This window comes from Amblyomma americanum, chromosome 3, assembly GCF_052857255.1.
Source record: "Amblyomma americanum isolate KBUSLIRL-KWMA chromosome 3, ASM5285725v1, whole genome shotgun sequence".
Classification (NCBI taxonomy): domain Eukaryota; kingdom Metazoa; phylum Arthropoda; class Arachnida; order Ixodida; family Ixodidae; genus Amblyomma; species Amblyomma americanum.
Genome location: NC_135499.1, coordinates 208,865,571 through 208,879,091, shown reverse-complemented (window position 1 = coordinate 208,879,091; position 13,521 = coordinate 208,865,571). Strand labels below are relative to the sequence as shown.

Below are 13,521 nucleotides of genomic sequence, written 5' to 3'. Positions count from 1 at the left end.
TCACTGCGTCTTGAATGCGGCGGGGAGGAGAGGGCCAGCTTGGAAAACGGTTCTGGAGTACGCTGTGTGCAGTGGCGTGTGGTTGTGTTTGTGCTTGAAACTCGCCCCCCTTGAATACGAGCGAACAGCGGTGCCCTGTACTGCGCGTGCAATCCATTCGGTGTGGAAGTTTAATACTGCATGCCAGTCGTGAAGCTCGCATCGGTCTAGTACTCGCTGTGTATAGTGTGCCAGTTCCCAAATAGAAAATGTAAAGAACACAGCTCAACTTGCGGCCGGAAGAGAATGTTGAAATCACAAAACCGCATTTACAGTTTCCGTCGTGATCAAGATTGAACTTAATATGCAAGCATCGTGGGCTTGTCGCCGTTTAACTCACCCCCCCCCCCCCCCGACCCCCCGACAGTCTCTCTCTCTTCCTCTCTCGATTTTTTTCAAAAAGCCTGCATGGTGAAGCTTAAAACAACTTAAAGGACTGTTCATGTAAATAAAAAAAAACAAAGGAACTTAAAACTTCTGGCGTCCGCATTGTGCTCCCATGAAAAATCTACGTCACATAAGAAAAACTCTAAAGCATATAGTGCTCTCTCTTGCACCCATACGTGGCAGTCCTGGCTTGCTACTCGGATGACAAGTTGCTGACGTGTGCCTTAAATCAGAATATGTCGTACGCGCTACACGCTGTTAAGAAGGGCCTCTTGAGTCCCTTGTCCGCTGCGCAGGCGTCGTTCTCTTGTACTCCTGTATTGGCTTCCTATCACCGCAATCTGCTGCAATCGACATTTTAGTGGCGGCAATGTGAACACGGGCTATGCCACGCTCTCTGCCTTCCTTCCCGCATAAGGGTCCACATCTATCGAAATGTATCTGAATGAGAGGAATGTGTTATCGGAAGTGCTGCAAGTCTCTACTAGTTAAATTTTCTTTAATTATTGTTGAACTTGCACCAGAACCGACTATGTCCTGCGCGGTCACCAGTATAACTATGTCGAATGAAAGCTGCTTGCTAATAATTTAGCGAGTGTCGCCGATTGTTTTTCTCAGCAAGTTACTTCTATACCAAGCCGGCTGTTGGCACACGAACGCAGTTTTTTTTTTGTGGGTGCTTTCGACTACTTTTTTCAGGTTCCATTCGCACCCCGTTGTTTTATTGGATGCCGGTTCTTTTCACAGTGGTTGCTCGCAAGCCAGCGCTTAGTGTTTTAAAAGGCAGTATAAGAAGAACAGCAGAAACCGAGTTGTTGCCGATCTCGGCCAACTTACACAAGAGAGCCTTTATCCCACGGACTACGAATCCAAATATGCGCCATTGTTAGGAAGGGTAATGCGTGAAAAAACCCCTAGGACCGTGTGTAGCATGTGAGCGCGTGCAATGGAATGCCTACCGCGCCTACTGGGCAGTCACGATGAAGGAACGTATTGAAGAAAGCTGTCAGAGAAACTGAATGTGCAGATACATGGATACTGATTCGGAGTTCCCGGGTTCGAACCCGACCGCGGCGGCTGCGTTTTTATGGAGGAAAAACGCTAAGGCGCCCGTGTGCTGTGCGATGTCAGTGCACGTTAAAGATCCCCAGGTGGTCGAAATTATTCCGGAGCCCTCCACTACGGCACCCCTTTCTTCTTTCAGCCCTTCCTTTATCCCTTCCCTTACGGCGCGGTTCAGGTGTCCAATGATATATGAGACAGATACTGCGCCATTTCCTTTCTCCAAAAAACCAATTACTACTACTATACATGGAGGGCTGATTTCCTTTGGGTGGGTCAGCCTGGTATTCCAACGCACGAAATACGCGCAGGCCGTCGATGACTCGGCGAGGAATTTAATGTGTCCGAGTATGCTTGTGGAACTGTATTACATGTCAACGTGGTCAAAGTGCCAAGTCAACATGACATCGTGGTCTTCAATAGAAGGTTTGGAAAGGAAAAGGAAAGGCAGAGGCATTCATATCAGCTGAAGGGAGATTTACTTGTATACCCTTTCCCCAGCTGGTCTCTCTGACTCCAACAATTATACATATATCATGCCGGCTGTTGCTCTGCATGTTTCTCACAGACAGAGGGTAGATCGAGACTGATAGAAGGTCCTCACTCACACCACTGCCGCATCGCGGGTAAACTGTTTCTGACCGTGAGAAAAGACTAGCCTCCTATATCAGTCATAGAGTGCCGGTGCCGTCAAAATCCGAGTCGCTACCATGCGTCTCTCAGTTTGTGAACCTCCAGAGAATACAAAGCGAACGCGCTGTCCAGTGGTGCGTCACACCTCATCAAGTGGCGCAGCTATGTCAGACGCTCACCATTAAAATATGAGTACGGTAAGGAAATTTCAGACATCACGCACAACGACACATCTTTACCACATTAGTGATAATACGTCACTCTGGACGACCATGCGCGTCCGCCGTCGGCGCCGCCTGCATGCTCCAGTCGCCACCGGTTCGGCTTGCTGCCCTTCAAGAATGATAGCGGTTGGTTCCCACTGTTGGAAGAGCCCATCAAAAGTACGCCCTTCGCGTCCGACGAAGTTCGTCACCGATGTGGTGGCCCAGGCAGGAGGCTGCTGGCGTCGTCAAATGCCGCCACCATTCTTCAACGACAATGACGTCAATAAGAGACTAGTGCGCGTCGGCGGTGATCGATCGCAACAGCTGTAGAGCGCGCTCCAAACTTTCATTTGAACCCAACAGCTTTCAGTTCTATTGCTCAAGAAAGTGAAAGAGAGGGCGGGGGGGGGGGGGGGGGGGGCACAGGCTAGGATGCAAAGCTTAATGAAAGATCCTACATATACAAGGCGAGTTCCACTTGTTGGTAACGCGCCTACATTGATTCAAACACCTGATGGGCATCAAGTTTAGGCATTGTGTTTGTGCCCTGACAATGTACCAGCGCTCCGTTGCAAACTTCGCCGCTTGATTTTGCTCTGCCATCTTTGGTAAGCTTGGAATGGATTAAGTCGTAATGCACTGCACCTAAAGGAACACTGAAGTGGTTTCAATGTTCGACGAGCTGAAATAGATCGAGTGTGTGAAACTTGCAGGTAAAGAACGCGAATTATTTTTTGTTCCAGCTTTTACAACGTTCATGAGACCGCCGATTAAAGCCGCGGCGGCGTTCAGGTTTCTTTGCATCGCACAACGCCGCGAAGCATGCGCATCACCGATGTTTAACCGACTGTTAGATCACAATTTTTAGCGCTATTGCATGAAACAATAAAACATACTTTACATTCAAGTTGTATACATTCGAAGCCTTGAATATCGTCCAATTCGCGAAAAAAGAAACGGTTATTCGCATTTTTACTAATGCACGTCCATTTCATATATAGCATGTGGAATCGCATGTCGGCTTGAGAAAGTTGTTTGAGAAAAATAATGTTTAAATAAGCTATATGAATTTCTCAAAAACGTAACACCAGTTCTCCAATCTAACTGCACAGCTATCATGGTTCGCACTTGAGTACTGACATCGAGAAATTGGTCGAACTGCGATTGGGATCGCACAGGATACAAGTTGAACAGTATCTGTTGCTCTAATCTCGTGGAGTATCGCAGAGTTTTCTAGCAGTGCACAACTGTGCCACGATTAAATACGTCACGGGTCATCAGTGCCGTTCTCCACTGCAGTTTAATGCACGACTGCTCCAGTGTCTGTCACGTTCCCCATCGGCAGACCCCGAAACTTTCCGCTCGCCGCCTCACTTCCCGCGCACTAGCACGCGTGCAGCCTCGCGCGACTCACTCCAGCCAATCTTATCCGGCCGCAGCATCCTTCGACCTGAGGTGAACGCGGAGTGGAACCCGATAAGGCGGCCCCAAGACGGCAGGGCGCCCAGGTGCACAGATCCACTCTCGTTAACTGCAGCGTACGCACTTTCATTCAGCGTCCTTCGATCGCGACAGTGCATCGACTGGCCTGGCACTTGAAGAGCTGGCCTCTTAAGTGCAGCTCTCTTGACGTCATCACTGTCTCACCGTTATGCAGATGCTCTCTTGCTGAAGCTCCTGCGGTAACTCTGCCGCTTCGCAGAGCATGAAATCATGGGCTCAACAGTTGGCCTCTTTTTGATGTGGCAGAAAAGCACTGATTTTTTGTCCCCCTTTTCTTGTACGAAGAGACAGCGCAGGCTGCATGCGAAAGGAGAGCCCCGAAGATGTTTTTGCTGTGGTCATTACGTTCAGCGGCAGTTCAGCCGCAGCAGTGACTCTGTGAAGACACCTGCTCAAGGTATTCCAAGGGCAGGCATCAGAAATACAGCAGAGCATGACTGCTTATCCTTCATCTAGGTACTGTCAGTGTATACTTGCAGGTGATCTTTATAGGCGTTATGGGGACCGAATCGTAAATGTATAAATTCTGAGCTTTCAGCACTACAAATTGAGGCTATTAGCATGAAACCGGCAGTCACGATGACTCTCGGAGTAACGCTGCGCGTCGAAGGAGAAATAACATTCTCGGACGGACTCAGTACGGCTTTCGACGACGGCAGTGACAGCGAGTGTGCAACTGACTAGCATGACAGAGTCAGGTCTCAGTTGTTTTCTCCGGCAGCTTCTGGACTAATTTTACACCCATTTGGGGGACAGACAGTCAGCATTATTGTTACTAGCTTTCAGCATGATAGAGAGGAAGGAAAGTGCGAGGTAAACCTGTCAGAAGCCGTTCTCTGGTGATAGTAAGAGCGTAGTCTCCTCTGGGGCGTTTGTCGAGGATACGATACGGCGAAGGTGCTTAGGCGGCGTTTCAAGCAGCTTGTTATGACCGTTTCTAGCCGCGCTTGGTGCCCGTTGGACTAAAAAAAATTTCGTTATTGCGGCGTTATCTTAATATACGCCACTGGCTGAAAAGGCGCGAGCCAATTTTAAGTAGCGCATGCGAAATGATTCTGTGCAAATATGGGTATCAGTGCATTGGATTGCTTGGCAGGTCAGTCAGATCTCACAAGTACAGTGATCCTGAGAAGAATTTTCATGACACGCCCTCAACGCAACGCTTCAAGAAGACCCTTCCGAGGCAATCCAAAATGAAGTCAAAGCTGTGGCGTTGACACTGGACATTTGACCAGGAATGAGTGAATATTAAGGAATCATTTGAAATATTTTTTATCATCTGAGCAGGAAATATGCGCGCATGCTTGACGAGATCGCCATTTCTTAGATCCTTGATCATTACGACCCAATGATTAGCTCTTCACTGGCAGTAAAAGTTTCTGGCTGCGAGGCCAATCAATCCCAGTAGTTTAAAATGCAACCTCGGCTTTGCCGCAAAGTTTTAATTCATTCCTGAAACTGCTGTCCAATGTGAAAAGGCAACCACGCAAGATCTGAGCACGCTCGCACATTAAGATTTGCAGCAAGGCTGCCAAGGCCACCTGCCGGCCTTGAAAAAAAAAATCTTTTTATTTAAACATTCCCTTCCTCGTCAATAGCCATACTTAGATCCAGATAATACCAATTTTTAAATTATTCTCAACTGAGAAGTTTCGTAACGCGCTTATTATTTCCCAGACGCGCCTTATAGTACATTACGAGTCAACGACATGTGATGACATTAGAAGGAAAGCCGCAGTTCGAAGGCCATGTTCCAATGTCGGAATCAACTGGCATGGTTCATAACATTAGGCAGAAGATATACGCGGTGTGTAGCAAAAGATCCAGCGAATAAAGAGGCAGAACTGTCACCTTACTCATTTCTATTAGGAACCTATATTTATTTAGGTTCTATATTACTCTCTATATATTTCTCTCTCTCTCTCTCTCTCTCTCTAGCCTCTACATTTCTCTCTTAGTTACAAAGATAAGCAACAGTGCAGTGTTACTATCTATGAAACGAAGAAAAAGAGATGAAAGGGCAAGTTCGAAGAACAGCTCTGAGCAGGGAATTGGTAAGATTTCACAATTAACTGGAAAATGAAGGGAGGAAAACATTGCTTATCAACCTCCATAGAAAAACAAATTCCGAGTTTCTCGCATGGAAAAAGTGGGAAGTTAGAATTCATTATATGGCGGAGCTGGTTTCAATTACAGTGTTTGTCGGTTAACGTCAAACAACAATGTTTATTGTTTATTTATTATTTACAGTGATTATCATTGCTCATTGTTAGGTGCTTATAGTCCATTTACTGCTAGCATTAGTGGTGAGCTCATTTCTGCATGTTGTTTATTGGCGCTGTAGCTGTGTTTTGATATATATTACGTTGCCAGGTCCAGTGTGAGTTTTTCTCTTATGTACAAAGGAGTAGCAGACATCACTATTGGGCACGATACTCTCCTACCAAGTCTATGTAAATAAAAAATAATTACATATTTTGTCCGCGTAAGCTATTTTCTTGGAAGAAAGTCGCAGTAGAAAGAAAGCTGGCCCACTTTTTGTTTTCCTGCAAGCAGAAAACAAAAATAGCTGTTGTGCCCCTGAATCCCCTCTCTTTGCTCTCGCAAGTAGGAGTGTGAGATAGTACCTTTTCGAAACCGAATTGAATACAAATAACCTTGCTTCGGTGCCGAATCTCATACGAATACTTTAACTATAAACCGAATTGAATACCAACCATTCAGTCGAATCATTATTCGCTATACCTCAGCGAGTATTCGTACAAAACGAATATTCGTGTGAGACAGCGAAAAGCTTGTGGCAATGTTGCAACTGATGGAGTTAAAACTGTAGCTGTCCAAAGATGCAACACCGATTCTCACGCGCAATACGAAGTAAGTATAATAACTTTGACATTTCATGCGGCTCAGAAAATCACCTTTCGTTATGGCAACGACGGTGAAAAAACTAGCGCCAGATCTCAGCTGATGAGAGGTACGAGAATGATGAGTCATGGCCTCCGGTATCAGGCATGAAGCCAAGATTTGCTCAACATGGCTTAATTCTGCCGCGTCGCCCAGTATTGGAGGTCATATGTTCGGACATCATAAACGCTGCCACCCGAAATAACCGCGTCGCGGCACTGAACGCGCAAACCAATCGCGGCAGCTTGCTGAGCAACACCGGAGGCGACACTGTTTTTGAAACAGCCGTCCAAGAATATTACTGCGTGCCGCATTCGAGCTTTGTGTCTGTTATTCGAAAACTGTTCTACCACTTGAAATCGCATTCGACTCGTTTCGATTATATCGAAATATGCCCTATTTGGTTCGTTCAGCGAATCGAATTGGAGGAAACTTGATTCGATACACGAAAAATCGAATATTTGCACTCCCCTACTTAAAAGTGCACCCGCTCCCTTACACTCCTGCGTCACAAGACCACGGGGGTCGCATTCTCAGAACTGTGCACTCACTAGTTCATACGCAACCTATGGTTTAACTCTACCAATAATCTCCACAGCTCACAGACAAAAAAAAAAAACAAGTTGGCGTGTTGGCTCACGCGGTCATACTCTGGCGCCGCTTACCCCAAGGTTTCTTTTCCAGTATCGCTTCACAATTATTTTACATTGCTGGCTGATCTAGAACAACTTCGGTGCCGATCCAAAAGCAAGCATACCTTAGTACTTTACTTTCACAGACGAATTAGAAGTGCTTCAAAAAATTGGTCAGAAGAAAATTACAAGAAAATCGCAGAAGGAATGACCTGGAACTCTTTTTTAATAACGGTCATCCATTCCATTGCTCATTTAGGAGACTGTAATGTTGATCTAAGAATCTGGATGTTTTTTCGTACAAAATTCGTCCGCGCGCCTCTTGAGGCTTCAGCCGGCCCCGGCCGAAGCAGCTTCGCAAGCGACGCAAAGGAAAGGGAAGGAAGGGTGTTCGGGCACTTGACCAGGCGCGCCAGCGATAACTCACTGGGTCACGTAACATGGCTGCCGCCGGAGATAAGCGTTCCTGCCACTGTCTCTTGCATCTCCTTTCACCCGCACACCCTTGGCGTGCCCTACACTTTCCACGGCTGGGTATCTCCTCGAGCCTATATGCAATGTAGAGACGAGGCGGAAATTTCGCAACTCTTTAAGACCGCGCATTCACTACGCGCCTCCTCCCACTGAACATCGGTCGATCGCAGAAGTCCTAATGCGGCATTCTAGCTAATATTCAGGCTTCGGAAGGGGAAAGCATTGCTGAGAGCTAATAATGAGACCCGCCTTGATCCTGTACTAGCTTGCTTGAAAAAAAATAATAGCAGTGTGGGACTCCTCTGAAGACGCAACGACATTTATAATTATGCCTGCCGTCGTCTGATTTGTCTTTTGTCTAACCTTCGCAACATTTTCAATTTCCACCTTTTTCATGTGCTCGCAAATAATTTTTCCAGCTACAGACAGCGATATAATTTTTTTTTCATGGGAGGTCTCTATCATAGGAATAATTTGGTGCCACGAACATGAAACATGTATTCCTAAATAGTTCTGAAAGCGACAATAATAAAAAGCAAAAAAGTTCGAAATATAAATGCAACTTTGAATACAATCGTCGAGCTCAGCTTATGCTACTTAAGCGTCTTCAAAACTTCCAGCTATTCTTTCTAGCGACTAGTAGTTTCTGAAATTGATAGGAGTTTCACCCATATTTCAATACACGGCCGCTGCTTTTCTCAGCCAAAAATATAATAGAAACGCGCTGACAGTGGCATGTTGGCAGAAGTCATCTCCTAAAAATTTTGGAGCGAAAATAACTTCACTAGAGTGGGATAGCTATGGGCTTCGTTGTCAGCGAGACTTTTAAGTAAGGGACGATGTCATCAAGAAAACAATGGCTAGTGACAAATACGCAGCAACTTTATGCTGTGCGCCCTTGTAACAGAATTAAAACCTCCAAAACCTGTGTTTGGCTTGCCCTTAACTGGGGCAGCGTGAGAGCGGTATGCGGAAAAAAAAAACGTCGACGTCGCATCTATAATGGTAGAGCGACTTGACCAGTGGATCGCATCAAAATGGGCCTCCGGCTTGGAAATTCATACCTGGACACTTTACAAGTGTTTAGTAAAGTTTCCGGGGCTGATTACGTTAGTGCAACACGGGACGAATTCTGGTTCTTCAGCTTCAAGGGTGGTTGCAGCGTTGCTGAACAGATGCGTGTCGCGGGAAGCGCTCCGTTGCTGGGAAGCTCGTAAATGTCCATCTCTGGTTGGAGCTGCAATCTACGAAAATAGACGCCTAGCAGTCAGAGAACCAGCAGACAGCCTTGGCATTGCGCGGACTGCAATTTTTGGCGGGATTTGAATGTATGTAGCAGCCAAAGTCGGTCCCTGGGCTAAGGACAGAAACCATGTCGCGCTGAAGTTGTCTTTTCCTACCGAAGCTAAAGGACGTAAAGATCATTTTGGCGTTTACTTCATCACGAAGCCATTGCCAAATGTGAGCATACTCCATCAGGCCAGACATGGGGCACCACATAAAAGTTAGCCGCCTCAGAGATACCATGAGAGAAAAATAGAACTTTGTTTATCGAAATTTGGCGACTGCAAGGTTTACCGCGACAGTTCAGCGTCTTGTAACGGTATTCACCCTTAAGACTGCAAAGCCTAGTAGCTTAGGCAGTTTGCGGGGTTGTACGAGGTGATAATAGGCGTAAAGTTTATGCGCCCGTGAGGAAGGTCACCCAGTGCCTTAGTCTTTCAAGCCAAGGTTTAAAAGGGAAGACGGAGATGAGAAGGCAAAAACCAGAGACGAGTACTAATCAGCCATAAGCCAAGGAACCCTGAAGGCACAGGAATGGGTTTGGCGCGGTCCTGAACAGGCACCAGTGAGGAAAATCGTGAAACCTGCTCTCAAAGGAATGAGTCCAGAACAGTGCACGACAGATGCAACTGCAAGAGTCTCCGTTCTGTGAATGAAGGGAAGGAGCCACTTCCGTAGCCAAATCACCCTCGCCCTGTAAATGTCCCGAAAGTAACCACTCTATTGATGACTTTGATCACGCGACCACAAATTGCACATTCTCGAGAGCACATGCATTCCACTCCATATGTCTTCTACGGCTGAAGCACACACAGAGAGCAATCCACATAGTAAGAAGGCGAATATTGGAGTATTTGGTTCGGACTGTGGCAGTGACGTCATTTGCCCAGCAGTAGGCCTCCCACACCCATGTAGCTACCGCTGTGAACCACAAGTGTAGCGAGCGCCCATAAACGTTGGACAAAAGCGGTAAAACGCTGTGCTGCTAACCGCAAGGCCTAGCAGCTGTCGACGTGTGTTTGCATCATGGGCTGCGGAAAGGCTGCACGCAGTTACCATGGCTATTGGCGCGCGCCTATTTTCTTCGCAAACAGAAGCACAGGGTGTCCCTGCAGAGGACGACACGACGACGTTTTTCTCAAAGGTGCCGCTGACAAAGAAAACATTATCTCCAGACTGCGAACGTAAACAAAAACTACCGAAGATAAGATGCGAGCTAGGTCTTTGAATGGATGTGGAAGATTTTACTCGTACTTTAAGCGGAGAGACACTAGAAGACGCACTTCCGCTATAGCGTAACGGAACAGGCAGGGCCAGTAGCTAGGAGATCCCGTTATTACAGGACATATCCAACATTTCTCTTTACAGAGATGAAGAGAGCTGAGTAAATGAAAGTGAAAAGGAGCACCGTTTATGTGAGACAGCTAGGTCTCGAAGCGTTGACTTAGACACGCTTTAGAATTACTGAAAAAGTAGTTCAGTGAGCTTAATATTGTTCAGAAGTCAGTGCAGTGTTACTAAGTCGTAAAGGCTCTGTAATAGGTTCCTTGGCTCTGGAACAACGCATTGTGTTGCCCTTTAAATGCATGGCAGCCAACCCGAGAATTTTGTTGCTGTCTCCCTGCCATTTTCAATATTAGCTCATTTCCTGTTATTTCTTTGCCCCTGTTTCTCAATGGCTGTGTACTGACGGCGCCTGATGCTGGAAGCCCTTCTGTTACATTTGTTGTATGCTTATTCACAGCGTTATGTTACTCTCGTATTTATTTCATGCAAACGAATTACGGTAAATTGGATGGCTATGATGTTTAATTTCTGTTCTGAAACTGGAGGGACACAAGCTGTTTTGTTCAGCTTTTTGAGAGAAAAGGGTAGACCTACACGTTATTTGCACTGCTTTCTACTTTAAACAGTACAAATTACATTTGAAATGGCGTGAATACTTGCCACATTTGCGTGTCGCAGCCTGGACTTCTAGGCTGTCAGAAAATTCGTAAGTTGTCAGCATGACGGAACAAAAATTTGGCATTCGGAACCAATTCAATTGGCTGTCTTCCTGTTTTGTGCGGCGCGGCTGTCTCATTTTATTCTTCCACAATTCCGTCAGTTCTTGCGTTCTACTGTTGTGCGCCAAGGAGTCTATGGGAAATGCTTTTACACGGGAAAGTAGTCGCTGTAACGAACTATGTAAGGAACGCTGTAACGAACTATGATATAATAGCGAAAACAAATTCCCCCGTGTTGACCCGAGCTACTAGGCCAACGGACACACGCAACCAAGAGTTCACGAACGTACTGAATTACATCCAGTCGGCGATGAGGACACACTGCTGTCGAGGTGCGGCACTCACCCACTCATCCTCCGAAGCGGGCCGGATGCTGAGGCCGCCTCCAGCTCAACGGCGGGCTCTGCCACCTCGTGAGCAGCTACCGCGCTTCGAGGGGCGCTGACGACCAGCGCGCACACGACCACGAGGAAGAGGCATCGCAGCGCGGGGCTCGCTCTCCCTAGGCGGGCCACGTGCCGGCGGGGCTCGGAGCCGCGGCGGACCATCGCCGCGCGGGAGCAGATCATCCTCCTCCGGCAGCGGCTCTTCGAGTAGCGCCGACGGCGGCAGCGCGCGCGCGCGAGCGCTCGGAGCAGCAGCACACGCCGCGGCGCTTGCGCGGGCGAGGGTCGCGTTCGGCCGCCGAGGGCGGTTGGCGGCGGTGGGGTGGGGCGGGCGAGGGCTTCGGCCGCTGCCAAGCGCTCGCCGGTCGGGCTGGACACTGCTGCCGAGAGCGGTCCAACTGCTTATCAGTCACTGCTCCGCCGCGGCGGCAGCGACGCCTGCTCACAGAGAACGTGTCAGAGGCACGTCGTTCGGGCAACACCGGCCGGCCGAGGTGCTCTGCCGTCGCTTCTGGGAGGCTCGTTCCCGGCTCCTCCTCTTGCCTGCTTCCCTCGTTCGTTCTTTTTTTACCTGCTCGAGCCCCCTTTCATGTTGTCTCGCAGCGCCCCTCTCAACGTAGGAACGTATCGATGTTATGCGAGGTCATGTGTACGGCACCTAGGATGGGGTGATGTAACGATACGGAGAGTTTCCTCCGCGCGGATGCGAGGCATATATCCTGGGCAGGCTTGCGAAGGAGCGCTGTGTTTATCGGCTTGCACGTGGTCAGGCGAACTTTGCGTGTATCGGCACATGTGCGAACGATGTAGGTGTCTTCCCGGACCAGCCCATGGACAGGCGGCGGCCCAAATGGAAGCTAATCGCCACCAACTTGATTGAGTGGCGAGTTTCAATTCATTATCTTTGTTTTGCAGCCGTAACTGAGTTGGAGAATTTTTCTGGGATCAAAAGCTCCTCGTTTACGGTGTATGTCGTACCCCAAAACTATGCGTTTCCCTTTCAAAAAGACTGTTGTAAAAGTGCGTCCGAGCCATTTGGGCTAAGGACGGAGCGTTTTGGACAATGCACAGACTGTGGTCCTATCATGACGGCGGACATGGGAGTCGGTGCTCTCCTGGAGGATTTGGTACAACTAGCTCTCCTGGAGGATTTGGTACAACTACCCATAGAGTTTCTTACTATTAACTGGAGGGAAAGCTGGCGCCCCGCCTATGGGAGTTTGCATGCCGCTTCCTCGAGACCACCTGTACCACCATGGGCGCTCTAAGCATCATGGGGCGGAGAGCTATCGACTGCAGAACTACAACTTTTGTCCAAGAAATAATGAAAAAAAAAAAAACAAACGGTGTTCGATAATTAAGAATGTCCTATCATTCAATATTCTGCCTATAAATCGTAACAAACGAGCAGAACAGCATGTAAATGCAAATTTTGCTCAAAATAACCAATGGCTTGCTCTCCTATTGGCCAAGCATTGCAGACAACGAAAGCCAATATTTCGTGCTTAAAAGGCGTACTTTTAGAAAGAAATATGTTTTTGAAAAAAATGTTGTCGCTTCAACATTTTAAAAGGTTTTTCCACAGCATTTAAGAAAACAAAAACCTTTTATTGGCGTCGTGTGCTGTTGCGTTTTTGCTACTATGGCTTTTGCACACTACTTTTACGCCGAAGTCGTCTGCGCGCGGAGCGCACCGTGGATACTGAATGGGACATCTTAGTAATTCCACTCTGTGTTCCTGCAAAAAAAATCTACTGTCCCGCACCAAGTAGCTCATCGCCCCATGATGCTTTACGCGCCCATAGAGGTTCAGGTGCAGCGCCGCCAGTTTTCCCTCTAGTTAATATTAAGAAACTCTATGGAACTACCATCATCTGTTCTTCGGCCTGCGGCGGCGAGAAGCTTGGGAGTGCTTTTTCTTTTTCGCGTGTCATTCCCGCTGGCGGTTGCTGAATCTCCGGGGCTTTTTTATGTGCATAACAAACAAACAAACAAATTCACATAT

The 13,521-nt window shown here is 47.6% G+C and overlaps 1 protein-coding gene across 1 annotated transcript in view; it reads right to left on the bottom strand.

The window, feature by feature from the left end:
* LOC144125964 (fibrillin-1-like) overlaps positions 1 to 12,034 on the bottom strand; it is a 103,772-nt gene extending 91,738 nt beyond the window's left edge. Inside the window, exon 1 of the mRNA XM_077659810.1 lies at positions 11,476 to 12,034. Within this exon, the coding sequence (XP_077515936.1) occupies positions 11,476 to 11,699 (224 nt within the window). The 5' untranslated portion in view covers positions 11,700 to 12,034. The remainder of the gene's footprint in view (positions 1 to 11,475) is intronic.
* Between the last annotated feature and the right edge of the window lie 1,487 nt (positions 12,035 to 13,521).